Consider the following 15181-nt stretch of genomic DNA (forward strand, 5'->3'; position numbering starts at 1 on the left):
TAAAATCGGTTTTATAGACCTGAGTTACAAACTCAATGAGATTTGTAATTGTAGATCTGCCTTTCATAAATCCATGTTGAAAGGGTGAAATTATGGATTTAACAAAAGGAGAAAGTCTTCGAGAAACTAAAAGTTCAAAAAGTTTCAGGATAGCACTAAGTTTTGCAATACACCTATAATTTTCAACAAAGCATCTATTACCAGATTTGTGAAGTGGAATAATGAAGCTCGATCTCCAGAAAGTTGGAAAGTAACCATTATTTAAGGAATAATTAAAGATTTTTGTAAGAGGCAAATAAATTTCATTGGCGCAAGATTTAAGAATATAGGTAGGAACACCATCTGGACCGGGTATGTTTGATGAACGAAGTGACTTTAAGCCTACAAGAACTTCTTCTTCAGATAATACAATATGAGGTAAATGATTCAGCTTATCAATATTATAGTTATATTGTTCAGTCAGAATTTTAGATGAGTATTAGAGATTTCTGATTCATCTGAAAATTCTCTGCTACTAAATTTCATACAGCTTGGGAAATTATTAGCCTTTCTTTTAGAATTATCAAATTTAAAGAAGCTTTTCCGGTTATTTTTGAAATTCCTTTTCATTTTATCAAGATAATGCAGATAACAATATGAATTGGCAGAATTATATTTATTTCGAGCTACAATATAGTTGGAGTAATTCACTGTGGAGTTAATTTTTTTTTAAATTTTTTGAAGCATCTAATTTTTTTTATTACGCAACCTCCTCAACGTCTATGTGAACCAAGGAGGGACATGATCAAAAACTTTCGTTATATATGGAATTGTTTTAGCGAAGGCAGAATTAATGTGATTATAGAAATTAGAAACGCTTGAATCTATGCTATCATTAATAACAAATCTTGTACTTAATAAAATTGATTTTAGCCGATTAATATCTGTTTTTCCAAAATTAAATTTAGGATTAATATTTTTCTTAGACCTAGGGGTCGGTCTAGAAATTTGTAGTTGAAGGTAAACTGAAAGTGTAGGGTGGTAAACATCTTCTGGCATTACAATAGGTAGACATCTATTCAATGAAACATTGAGTGTAGAAGAAAAAACTAGATCTAAAACCCGATCCTTTATGTTTAAAACATTGTTAACTTGGTAAAGACATTGACTAAAAATTAAATCCCAAAAAATCATCAATTCCAGTGTTGGTTGCAGGTACAAAATCTATTCCATTGTCTCCAGGGACCCATGAGATATGAGGAAGATTAAAGTCAGCCATACAAATTAATTCGGAGGTAGTAGACAATAAGGAAGAAACGCTTTGAATTAAATTGGCATGTCTCAGATAAATGTCATTGCCTGAGTTTGGCGCAATATAAGAAACAGTTACAAAGATTATATTCCCAAGGTAATTCAGTTTTACACATAGAAACTCATCAAGTTAACACCGGGTATAACAGCTAATTCAGATGAAATAGAATTGTGAACTGCAATTAATACCACCTGTTTAAGTTAGAATGTTTCTTTGCATTATTATTGTTAATCTACAACGGTCAATCTTTAGTGACCTACATTATGGTTAAAATCTGCATACTCCACAATATTACATCCTTGTAACATAGAAAATGCAGATTTTAACTATAATTGTTTCGTTAAGTTTTTTGACATTTCCCCACCTCTCATCATCTATTTTTACTTTCTATCGGATCGTTGAACGCTATCGAAGCTTTTTTGTAAGCATCTGCAAGATCGTTGCAAAATACTAAGGTAATATCGTTACCAAAATCTTTTTATTTATTTATTAAATAAAGCGCATTTGACTTCTAGTCAAATACAAATTACAAACAAAAAAACTGCCTTTTATTTTTCTCCTCTTTTCTTTTTATTTACATTGACGTAAACATTTGGTCACTTCGAGCCGCGATTGAGTCGGTGTTGTTGTTGGTACCATTTCTAATTGGTTTGCTTGTTTCCCTTCACAGCAAACAACACAACAAAAGTCCATCCTACAGTCCATCCATCCATATCTCCATCCATCAATCCATTTTTCACCCATAATCTCATCAACAAAACAGGTACGTAAAGTGTTTTAAGTGAGAATATCGAAAAATAAAAGTGGAAAATAACAACAATTCTTTGTGTCGTGATCGCTGTTTGGCCGTCTTACAACGCGTCGCGCATCCCCCCTCCCGTATCAATCGTTTTGTCGTGTGCCTTTACCACGAAAATTACAAGTGAAAAAGAAAAAAAGTTCTAACATCCAAATAAAACCAAAAGGGATAAGTGACATTTATTTTTTTTGTTATTTTTTATCGCAAAAATATTTAATTTTTTCCTATTAATTGTGGTGGAATAGTGCTCAAAATTAAATATAAATAATTGTTAATAAGTGCATTAAAATTATTTCAAAAAGAACCACAAATTTTGATACATTAATTGTGGCAGAATTGCATTTTTTTATTCCCCACATAATTTGCATAAAAATCCCTTTACGTTTGTTTGGTTATTAGCAAGTGAACAGCATACATTCGTTTATACGTACATACGCTAATAAACATACATACGTACACTCATATCGTTGAGTCAGTCGGTCGGTCAGTCGCTTGGTCGTTTGCCTGTTTGCTTGCTAGTTGATACACACACACACTGTATACCCCCATACCAGCTGTGCGGTGTTTTTGTCCTCTCTTTTTTCTTTTTCGTTAAGTAGTGGTATCCCAGCAAACATTTTTTGGGAAAACATATTTAGTACACGCAAATAAAATAATTTAATATATTGAAATATTTTTTGGTAAATATTTTTGATTGTGATACGGGAGTGTTGTTCGAATATTTTTTGAAATTAAAAAAAATCGTGTACACCCTACACTCGGTCAATTCGACTTTTTAATAAATAAAGTGATTTTTTGACCGTTTTGTGAGAAATCAATTATTTTTATTAAAATTTTCGAGAATTTTTATTTTGATTTAATTTGCTTTTGTGGTTTTTGGTCCACATTCACCCTACAATCGGTAGTAGTGAGCCTAATTGAGGTATTTTCGTGAATTAAATCATAAAATCTCGGTATTTTCGGTTGAAAATAATAATTTTAATTAAATATTTTGAATTTTTGTACGGTTTCGGTACGTGAACTTACGGTTTTTTCAATTTTGAGCGAAAATATTTGAATTTTTTGGAATATTTATATATATATTTTTAATTTCTTATATATATATTTTGATCTTTTATATATATATTTTGATTTATTCCATCCTGGTCAATTTTTATTCGATTTTTTCGAAGTTTTCTTGAAATTTTCTGAATTTTTTGGTGTTTTTTAACTTTTTTGCCGAAACTTTGTGGATTTTTTGATATTTTCTGCATTTTTTTGGTGGAATTTCTGAAAGCTCGTGTGTTTAGATACTAATTGAGTATATCTAAACAGCTTTCTTGTGAAAATTGTTTCCTGTTTTTGAGATTTTATTTCATTTTCGGGTATTTTCGTGACTCTATAGTGAGTTTTGAAGTTGATTTTGGGAAATTCAGTACGAATTTCAAAATATTTTTGGCAGTTTAGCGATTTTTGTGCTTCTTTCGCTTTTGAACTTTCTTTTGAGTGATTTTTTCGGACTTTAGTTGAATTTTTTTTTGATAATTCAAAATGTCAGTCACTCCATTGTATCTTTTTATCAGAGCATCGGACGCTATAGTAACATTCGAGTCTCATTACAGTGCTCTTAAACCTGAAGAGATAGACGAATATGGGTTAGAAGTCCGTAAAGAAGAAATTCAAAAGTTATGGGTAAAGACACAGGAGATGTTTGAAAAGTGTCTTGATTTTGTGATGTCTTCCGGTGATACGAAAAAGGAGGATATTGAATCGGTTGACAATAAGTATGATGTAGCTTATCAGACTTACTTGAGATGTTTGTCTGCTATACGAAGTCAGATAGGTAAACTAAAAAGGTCGCATAGACATTCGTTGAATTCGACGATGAACGATTCGGTTGCCTCTTTAGCGCAACAATCGGTTGTCTCTTTAGCGCAACCATCGGTTGCTAGTCCACTAGAATCGAGAGGTAATCTTAGTACTTCTACTCAGGCTTCACGTGAAGTGCGAACCCAAGTTGATCCTCCTAATACTTTGTCTTTTAGGAGTCTTGGTTTAGATGATATTCCCAGTGATAGCGTTCATAACCTCGCACTTCCACCGTGTGATGTGGATGTTTTTGAGGGCGATTTTCATTCTTGGCCCACATTCCGCGACTTGTTCACAGCCATTTACATTAAATCTTCTCGGCTTAGCGATGTTGAACGTTTATGTTATTTGGTTCGGAAGACTAGTGGAGAGGCTCGTGAGATAGTTTCTAAATTTCCATTAACTAATAGTAGTTTCGTTCTTGCGTGGAAATCTTTGAAGGACACTTACGACAATCCTCGTGTTATAGTACACAATCAATTGAAAATCCTTTTCTCTCTTCCGGTACTTGATAGTGAAACTTGTTCGAATTTGAAATCGTTACAGCGTGGCATAAATGGATGCCTGTCGGCAATGTCCATTTATGATATTTCGACGGATAATTGGGATCCGATCATAGTGTTTATGTGCCTGCAACGGCTTCCTAAGCTCACACAAACCTTATGGGAACAAAGTGTGAAAAATAAATCTTCCTTGTCCTCGTGGAAAGATTTAGATGCGTTTTTGTCGGAGCGGATCCAAACGCTCATGTGTCTTCACGACATGCGCGGAAATGACGCAAAGCGCACAACTAAAAAAGTGCAATCGCATTATACTAATGCAGATTCCTCGGCACCCTCTCAACCTTCTCGTATTTCCAACGATCCTAAATCGTCGAGAAAATCTGGTTGTGTGCTTTGTCCAAATAAAGCTCATAGATTATTTGAATGTCAGCGATTCCAAAATCAGTCCTCTACGGAACGGTATAAAATAGTTAAACGGTTCCAATTGTGTGTGAATTGTCTACGTAGAGGCCATGGAGTAAAAAGTGTGATAGTAGTCGTCGTTGTTCCAAATGTAATCAACCTCATCACACTTTATTACATCGCCTAGATACCCAGTCAAATACTTCGGCTCCGGGTAATACAGTCGCGACAAACAATAGGTCGGGCAATCCCTCTGCCTCATCTGAGCAACCTTTACCATCCACCTCGGCTGGATGTCTGCCTCGTCAGTCATTTCACGTAGCACAAAACAAATCGGTTTTGCTAGGAACAGCCATGGTTAATATTGTTTATCATGGTGTTTCCTATTCGGCTAGGGCGCTTATAGATCCAGCATCTGAGTCGTCATTCTTGTCTGAGCGACTTCAGAATCGTTTAAAACTTCCTGTGCATTCCACTACTGCTTCGATTTCAGGTGTGAATTGTACTGTATCGGCCACCTCTCGAAAAATTTGTTCATTGAAAATTGGAAGTCCTCTCGATAGCCGTGTTATTTTGGAAACGACAGCGTTAGTTTTGCCTCTGATTTCGGGAAATATTCCTTCATTTACTGTAAGGTCGGATTTAAAAGCACAGCTACCTGATTTGCGGCTTGCCGATGTCAATTTATTTGATCCTCGACCCGTAGATCTTTTATTAGGTGCTGATCTCTATCCGAAGATTTTATTAGATGGTTGTAGACCCATTCTTTCTGGTACTTTGCTGGCCCAAAATTCAGTGTTTGGTTGGTTAGTTACCGGTCCTGTTCCCACGACCGAGGTTCGAACATTCGCGACTAAAATTGACGTGATAGAAGAAGACAACATTAATAGAACTCTTTTGCGTTTTTGGGAGCTAGAGGAACCTCCAAAACGAAATATGATGTCTCCTTCCGATCGTTTTTGTGAAGAAAATTATATAAAAACTACGCGTAGAATGTCGGACGGTAGATATATAGTAACACTGCCAATTAAACCTGACATTAATCCTGATGAATTCTTGGGTAGGTCGCGTGAAACCGTTTTAAAGCAATACCTTAGAAATGAATCGTCTTTGCTGAGAAAATTGGACGTTAAGGTTGTTTATGACGCGGTCTTAAAAGAGTATTTAGATCTTGACCACATGAGGTTAGTATCCCCCAGTTCCTCTACGGATACTTTATCTTCCTATTTGCCTCACCATCCCGTCATAAATCCTGATAAACAGACCACTAAACTTCGGGTAGTCTTTAACGCTTCCTTCAAAACGTCTAGCGGGAATAGTCTGAACGACTTGCTCTATGTCGGACCCACTTTGCAGCTTGATTTAGTCTTGTTGATACTGCGGTGGCGTATTTTTAAATATGTTTTCAATTCGGACATTACCCAGATGTATAGGCAGATTCGAGTCGATCCAAAACATGCTTCGCTTCAGAGAATTCTCTTCCGTGATTCCCCCACGAAACCGGTCCAAGACTATGAATTACATACGGTGACTTTCGGTGTAAATTGTGCACCATATTTAGCAATTCGAACGCTATTAAAACTGGCAGAAGACACCGAGACCGATTTCCCACTCGCAGCGCACATTTTGCGCAAATGTATGTACGTTGACGACGTGTTGGCGGGAACACATGACCTGGAGACAGCCATAACTGCTAGGGATCAATTAGTTTCCGCGCTTTCTTCAGCGAAATTCGAACTTCGGAAGTGGACAGCGAACAATAGATCGATTCTCGAAGGAATTTCTCCTGATCATTTGTTAGATGAGAAAGTATTGTCCTTTGTAGAATCTAGTGGATCTAAGCCATTAGGAATAAGGTGGAATGCACAGTTGGACACGTTCTACTTTGAGGTTGCTCCAATCGCGAGAAAGTCTTCGTATACTAAACGGGAAGTTCTTTCCGCTATTGCAAAATTATTTGATCCTGTGGGCTGGTTAGGACCAGTTATTGTCGTTGCTAAAATGGTTATGCAAAAGGTGTGGTTGGACAATATTGGTTGGGATGAATCCCTTTCGTCAGCCACAGATGCCGATTGGCGTAAATTTGTAGATTCCTACACGGATGTTAATTCGGTCAGGATTCCTAGATGGGTTCAGTATACTCCTGATTGTTCGGCTGAACTCCATGTTTTTTCCGATGCCTCGGAAAAAGCATACGCGGGGGTAGTTTATATTAGGATCGAGTCCCCTAGTGGAGATATTTTCGTCCATTTACTATCGTGTAAAACTAGGGTGGCCCCTATAAAATCAATTTCTTTGCCCCGTTTAGAACTCTGTGGTGCTGTTTTGGCTTCGGAGCTTCTAAAAACTATAGTTCGGGAAATTGATGTTGTGTTTCGTCAGGTTTATTGTTGGACGGACTCAACTATTGTTCTCTCGTGGTTGCGAAAAACTCCTTCGACTTGGACTACTTTTGTAGCCAATCGCGTTTGTCGTATCCAGGAAAACGTTGGTAATCACAATTGGTACCACGTTAAATCTGAGGATAATCCCGCTGATTTGGGAAGTCGCGGTCTTGCTCCTTCTGATCTAGCCAATTCCTCTCTTTGGTGGCATGGGCCACATTGGCTTAGGGATCAAAAATCTAAATGGTCAATTCGTGATCTGTCGGCACTTGAAACCGATACTGAAAAGCGTTCGGTAAAAAGTCATGCCTCTTTCATTACGGGCTCTGAGGACTTTCTTGCTAGGTTCTCTTGTTTGGGTAGAGCTCTTCGTGTTGTCTCGTATATATTTAGATTCTTCCATCGTACTCATCCAAGACATAGAAGTAATTTTGTTTATACCGACACCACTATTGCTTCGTCGGAAATCAATTTCGCCCGTACTAGATTGATAATTTTCGCACAAAAAATGTACTATGCGGACGAATATAAGGATTTATTAGAAAGAAATCCGCTTAATAGTAAGAGTCCTTTGGTTCCTCTTAACCCCTACTTGGATGATTATGGCATAATTCGTATGAATGGAAGATTAGTTAACTCACCTACTCTTGCGTATACGGATAGGCATCCGATAATACTGCCCTATCATTGTCGCTTTGTAAAGCTTTTAGTGGAATTTGTCCACAAGATTTCCGTTCATGGAGGAAATCAATTGATGTTGAGGATTCTTAGAATTGAATATTGGGTTCCTCGATTGAAAAGTCTGATTCGTTCGGTGATTAATCGGTGCAGAGTTTGCATATTAGAAAAGAAGCGTTCTAGAAGTCAAGTTATGGCTGCGCTTCCACCAGAACGAACCGAGATTAATAGGCCTTTTACTACAACTGGTGTAGATTTCGCTGGGCCTTTCGATGTAAAATCCTTTACGGGTCGTGCCTGTAAAATTACCAAAGGGTACGTTTGCGTTTTCGTGTGCTTCTCGACGAAAGCGATTCATTTGGAAGCAGTGTCAGATTTATCGACTGCAAACTTTCTAGCAGCATTTCATCGATTTGTTTCTCGTCGTGGTTGTCCTCGGTCCGTATTTTCGGACAATGGTACGAATTTTGTCGGGGCTTCCAGGGAAATAGAAAGAGATTTTAGGTCGTTTCTTCGAGAATGCTCAGGAACTGTTTCCTCTAATTATGCAGTTCAAGGCCTATCGTGGCAATTTATTCCAGCTGGGGCTCCACACATGGGTGGACTCTGGGAAGCTGGAGTAAAAAGTTTCAAATTGCATTTTCGAAAGCAGGCTCGTACTCTCCGCTACACTTTCGAAGAGTTGGCTACGGTCTTAGCGAGAATCGAAGCTTGTCTGAATTCTCGACCGCTTTGTCCTATGTCAGATAGTTCTACTGACATCGTTGCCTTGACTCCAGGACACTTCTTGATCGGTGCCCCTTTGCTCGGTCCTCCAGAACCCCTAATAACTGAACAGCCCTTGTCAATAGTAAACAGGTTTCGAAAAGTTCAGGCTTTGGTTCATCAATTTTGTTTGAGATGGAAGGAGGAGTATTTAAAAAGTCTTCACATGCGGTATAAATGGAAATTTCCGCAGCGTGACTTGCAAATAGATGATATCGTCGTGATTAGGCACGAAACTCTTCCTCCAACGTCGTGGAAACTAGGTAGGGTCGAAAACGTATTTCCAGGCCCCGATGGTCATGTTCGCGTCGCCGACGTTCGTATCGAGAATGGCGTTGTAAGGCGGCCTATAACTAAATTGGTCGTTTTGACCGAATAAATTTCGATCTCTTTAACATCGCTTTCTTCTTTAGTAATATGGACAAAATGTCATTCTTCGCTGATGGACTGAAGGACTATGACCAATTAATTGCTGAAATTGATCGCGCCACGGGTTCCTCTGATGCCGTTTCTGCTGCTACGGGTCCCTCCTCCACTGCTTCCACCGCCTCCATCGTATCGGGCCCCACTGAATCAGAAGCGATGGACACGTCGGTGAATAACGCGGCTTCCACCCCTCCGGCGTTGGCATCTCCCTCAAATCCGCCGCCAAAACCTTCAGCTGTCACTGAAGCACCTCCATCAAACTATCATAAGTGTAAGCTGTGTGATGGAAGGCACCCACTGCGATTCTGCGACAAATTTTTGGAGTGCACCTTGGAGAAACGGCTCAGGGTAGTCATTTCGCACGGCTTTTGTAGCCGCTGTCTGGCGCACAGTCACTTGGCAAAAGATTGTCGCAGCCGAAGTAGTTGTCGCGTCTGTGACGGAAAACACCACACCCTGCTCCACGACGGTCCGAAGAACATTAAAAGTCAGTCCGAGTCTGCCAGTAAACGTCCTGCTAACAAGCGTCGTCCGACTAAAAAGCCCAAGGTCCGTCCGCAACATCAGTCCGATGCCTGTCCGTCCGTAACGGTCACTCAATCGACAAGCTCCAATGCGGTTGCATTGAGCAGTCTCCCTTTAGTGGGAGTAATCTCTCTCTCCCCCAGTGTTGTGGTCCGTTTATCTACTCCCACTTCCAGTGTCCTTGTCCGAGCGATCATAGATCAGTGTGCTAGACAGAGTCAGGTGTGTACATCCTTAGTACATGACTTGCGACTACCCTGCTCGCAAATAGATGGGACTGCGTACAGTCGTTTCTCCATCATATCGACGTATGATCCATCACAATCGGTGACAGTGACGGCTCGAGTGAGCGACCTGACTCAGGTCTCTACGCCTGCAGAAGCGATTCCGGAGAAGGTTAGGGAGACCTACCTTGGGTTGCCTCTCGCTGATCCACATTTCTATGTTGTTGGTCGTGTGGGTTTGTTGCTGGGGCCCGAGTTGTATACGAAGGTGATGACGAGCCGCGTTCAGGTCTTTCCTGGAATGCCGATGGCCCAGTACTCCATATTTGGTTGGGTACTCTCTGGGGTATATACAAATTAAAGGTTCCCTAATGATCCTTTAGTGCTGGGTCCCTAATGGCCCAGCATAAGAATGCTCCCTAATGACCATTCTAATTTGTATATGGCCCAGTCGTCAAATGGTCCCTAATGACCATACCAATAGATGTATATATAATATATAAGGCTGGGTCCCTAATGGCCCAGCCGACCAAATGGTCCCTAATGGCCATTTTTATCGCGGGGTCCCTAATGGCCCGGGGTCCCTAATGGCCCATCGTTTAGTTTTAAGTGTTTTTTGAAAAAATGAATTAAAAAAAAAAAATTAAATTAAAAAACAAAAAAAAATGTTTGTTATTTGTACATATATATTTCGTTTCAACATTCTCATGATGTTGAAAGGTGGCCGCCAAATGTTTAAGTTAGAATGTTTCTTTGCATTATTATTGTTAATCTACAACGGTCAATCTTTAGTGACCTACATTATGGTTAAAATCTGCATACTCCACAATATTACATCCTTGTAACATAGAAAATGCAGATTTTAACTATAATTGTTTCGTTAAGTTTTTTGACATTTCCCCACCTCTCATCATCTATTTTTACTTTCTATCGGATCGTTGAACGCTATCGAACCTTTTTTGTAAGCATCTGCAAGATCGTTGCAAAATACTAAGGTAATATCGTTACCAAAATCTTTTTATTTATTTATTAAATAAAGCGCATTTGACTTCTAGTCAAATACAAATTACAAACAAAAAAACTGCCTTTTATTTTTCTCCTCTTTTCTTTTTATTTACATTGACGTAAACACCACCATTATATAGTTTCACGTTTTCATTATTATAGTTTCACGTTTTCATATAGGCCTTATAGAATGGTACCAAGGCATATTTATATAAGGTAGAAGTGACAATCAGCTGTATTTTTGCTTTTTCTGTAAATTTGGTTTTCAAAATGTAATAGGGTGTCTACTTATGAAATTTTAAACTTCGAAATTTGGTACCATAAAATACATCTTTTTATCGTAAACGTGTAATAAGAATGTCCTACGACAGTTCTGAAATCTTTATATTCACATTTTAATTTGTTAAATTTGTTCTATTTTAGGGGATTTTCAAAATGTATTTATGTTTTTTCCTGCGAAACTTTTTAGAACGACCCCATTATTCAATATTTTCTTTCACATTAAATTTTCTATAACAACAATGTGGTTTTTGTAAATTTTTTTAATTGTGGTAATTCATGCATTTACCTTATATGAATATGCCTTGAATGGTACATCCTGATTTTCGTTATTTTGAAGTTTGTGGCCTCAATATTGGATTATAGACAGCATTTTCAAGGAATAGTATGGTCTTCATATAACGCTGCTTATGGTTAAACCTTCCTCGTGGTTTAGACAATAATACGCTCAGTTTGGTCGAACTAAATGCCGTTTTTTAGTTGTTTGACATTTTATTTTCAACGTTAAGGCAACTCCGCTTCGAAAGTGCCAAAAGCTAATTTTATTGGGTATATGAGGTTTAAAAAAACTTCACAGTAGAAATGGGAAAGGAAGTTGCAACGTTTAAAACGTGATTGCTGTAATGATTTGAAAAGTTTTAATTGAGATCTGTAAGATACTACAAACATATGCTTACATGTTTAGAAAATGAATAGTGGGTGGGTGTATAAGACATCAAAAGACATCTAAGATCTACAAATTTTTTGAAAGGTCAGCCTAAGAATCTTTCAGTGAAAGACGATATACAGTGACCGTCACTAAAAATGATGCAACCTGAAATAAAAAATGTAAACGTTGATAACTTGGAAACGATTAGAGATTTTTTAACAATTCAAAAAACAGTTTTGTAAGCCGAATAGTTGTCTTTAAGATGACATACAAAAATATTCCGTTTCCAGTACCGTTATACTAAAATTTTACCTTAAAATAAAAAATGGTCCTTTTTAATGTGAGCATTAAATATGTTGCACCACAATAATCGATTAATAATTTCCAAATTTTTCGCTTTTTATGCAATATTAGTAACCATAATCGTGGAATTATTGGTTCCCTATCGTTTTCAGTAGGTTGTCAATGATTCCGATAGAAAAAAATTATATTTTTGACGTAATATTGGCATGATTGTAATTAATGTCCCTTTGTAAGCAATTTGGCTAGAAATTTCTAGTTTTTGAAGTTATTTTCCAGAAAAATTACTATGAAAATCATTAAGGGTTATGTCCAGAGTACGTGCAAAAAAACTAATGACATATGGAAAGTCCTGTATTAGTCAGGCTTGCCCTTTATTATAATAGTCTTTAACGGCGTTGTCCTGATAGAGGTAAAAATCAGGGCATAGAACCAAAAATTGTTGCACTTTTCTTTGAAATTAGTTTTGAAAAATATTGTTAACAATGTCTTGATCATGTCTGCTTTTATAAAAACACAAATTTCCACACCCATTGTTGGTATTCAAGCACAAACAATAATACTTCTTGCGAATCGTTTTGATAGCGACAGTTTATTTATTTTAGTTTTTCCTGACTCAGTCAAATAAACTAAAATAAATAAACTCTTACTCCCAAGAGGAGGTAAGAGGAGGTGTCCTGTACTCTGATTCCTAACAAGAAAACGGAGATGCATGGTTTTTTACAGAATATATTTGAAATAAGTCTTATGAGTGTATATAATGTATGTATATATTAATAAATGACAATAAACATGTAGGTATGCATTTATGTATGGTTATGTATGGTTGTTTACATATGGGCGCATGACAATGAGATCCTAAAGTTGCCGGTATAAAATTTCCCTCCATTTTTTCATGAATGAAATCAGCTGTTTACTGTTTACTACCTCAATATGGGTGGAAATGGAAGTGGCAGTGATTGGGTATGGGGTATTTGGGTATGTTTGTTGTATTATTTGTTAAAAAATTTTTGGGGATTTTTTGAGGAAGTTCAATAAAATCTGGGGAATTTCGGGGAAAGTTTTGGACAAGTTGGGGAAAAGGGTATAAAAAATACTGGCAGCGCTGGTTTAGAAGGAAAAATAAACCGGAAAATTATGGAAAGCATGGTGAGCATCCAAAATTATGTTTGTCCTTGTCTTTTAATGTAACCTACAAGAGTTGATATGTTTATTTTAAATTTCCTTGCTGTTGCGGAATAAGACATGCAATTTTCTACGCACTCTGCCATTGCTTTATATTTAAGGTTCGTATCACATGTCTTTTTTTCTTCGAATCGTTTGGCCTGTCCTACTCAGATGTCTATATAAAGTTGAATTTGAACATTTATGTCGTTGACATATCACATCGACACTAAGATCTTCGTTCTCAAAGTAGGCTTTCAATGCTTTTTGTAAATTCTTATTACGAATTACTACGTTTTTTGTCGGGGTTCAACATAACATTGTTGTCGATTTCATCGAATTCATCATTATTATTGGGAGCAACTTCTTGATTTTCTTCTTCAGAGGCATTGCTGTCGATTTCATCGAATTCATTAGTGGATTCGTTGGTGGGATCCCATTTAGAAGCAGTAGCAGCATTCTCGTCGTACGATTCGGAAAGTTCATAAATAGCTTTTTCAAACTTTTCGTCGACAGCATACTCTGGTGGTAGCAATATTATCGCAAACAGGAACATCAGGATCATTTTCGGTGGGTGCAATTTTATCAACGTTTGATCCCTCTCTAGATAAACATCGTGTGCGTTAATTCATTGCTAAAACAAAGAAGATGATCGGTGGTGAGAGCAACGTTCAAGCTCACCACAATTGAGATTGTGTGTGTTCACACAGACACGGCTCGCGAGCCCAGTGGTGATTAACACTGATCTATGATCTATGGCAGGGATAGATAATTTCGTGTGTGTGCCCAACACAAACGCAGCGGTTGAATTTGTTGTTGCTGGTGAATACTGATCTATGGGCATCTTATGTGCATCAAACGTTTGATTTCAAAATAAATGAGAGAGAATTGATGGGAGAGTAATGTGAACAATTCTCTGTTGTAACAAAACATAACATGTCGTGCAGGTGTTTGCAAGTGTTTGACATCAATACATTCAAAGAAAAACAAAACGTTGCAGATAATCAGATAATTCAGCCACACACAGCACACAGCTTCTTTTTTTACCAATTTGCAATGGGGAGAGTGAGAGTCTTATGTCGATTGCAGATGATTGCAAATGAAGATGCTTTATTGAGTGAGCTTTTTTTAAACAAAAGAGTCATTTTGTGAAATAATGAAGATTTCATTAGTGTACTTTAGATAATTTTATCTTGCTTTTGTTACTTCATTTCGAGGGGAAATAAATTTATAGAGTTGTGGTTTTTAATAAAAAGAGAATGAGCTGGGTGATCTGGTGAATTGACATTACACCATAGATAATTGTAAATGCAAGAAAATTCGTTAAAATGAATTCGTTGTTCGTATGCAAAGAATTTTTGAGTACAGTTGCTGCGCAATATCCATCTGTTGGAAACTTGCCGTATTACACCTTCATTGTCTATATATTTGTTAGTCTATGATCTGGATAATGGTAATAAAAAGCAGGGTTCGTGAATTGAATTGAATTATTATTAATGGTTCGTGAATTGAATTCAGTCAATTTTCCTTATAATTATCTGGTAATTTCGGAGAGCAAAGATAAAAAATGCATCTTAATGTATCTTTATCCTTGTATCTGTTTGTGTGGTGTTTTGTAGTTCGTTGCGATTCGCAACTTTTGAATGAGTGTTTGTGTGTGTATCTGTTTGATTTTTTTTTAATGTAGTGTTGACAAACCGTTAACTCTCGTTAACTCTCATATCATATCGTTCTTTTTTCATGTGAGTGTCAAAAAGTTTGCACGCGTTTCTCAGTTAGAAGTTATATTTTTGTTGTATCAAAAAATTAAAGTGAAAAATTTCCTTAATTTTCCCTAAAATCTTAATTTTTTTAACAAAATCAATAATACGGATTGAAATAAAAAGGCAAGGGTATAAATAGTAAATAGCCGTCCCGACAATAGCATTTGCTCACTTGT

General features: G+C 37.1%; 2 protein-coding genes across 6 annotated transcripts in view; both read left to right on the forward strand.

Moving 5' to 3' along the window:
* Positions 1–15181, forward strand: part of dpr13 (defective proboscis extension response 13) — a 624158-nt gene that overhangs the window by 475334 nt on the left and 133643 nt on the right. The window lies entirely within an intron of this gene.
* Positions 1674–10487, forward strand: LOC141405846 (uncharacterized). The gene is made up of 3 exons (XM_073990621.1): positions 1674–1746; positions 1962–2054; positions 9084–10487. The coding sequence occupies exon 3, from the start codon at positions 9088–9090 to the stop codon at positions 10204–10206; it is 1119 nt and encodes a 372-aa protein (XP_073846722.1). The 5' UTR covers positions 1674–1746; positions 1962–2054; positions 9084–9087; the 3' UTR covers positions 10207–10487.

This window comes from Musca autumnalis, unplaced genomic scaffold (assembly GCF_047663935.1).
Source record: "Musca autumnalis isolate F117 unplaced genomic scaffold, ASM4766393v1 scaffold_5, whole genome shotgun sequence".
Classification (NCBI taxonomy): domain Eukaryota; kingdom Metazoa; phylum Arthropoda; class Insecta; order Diptera; family Muscidae; genus Musca; species Musca autumnalis.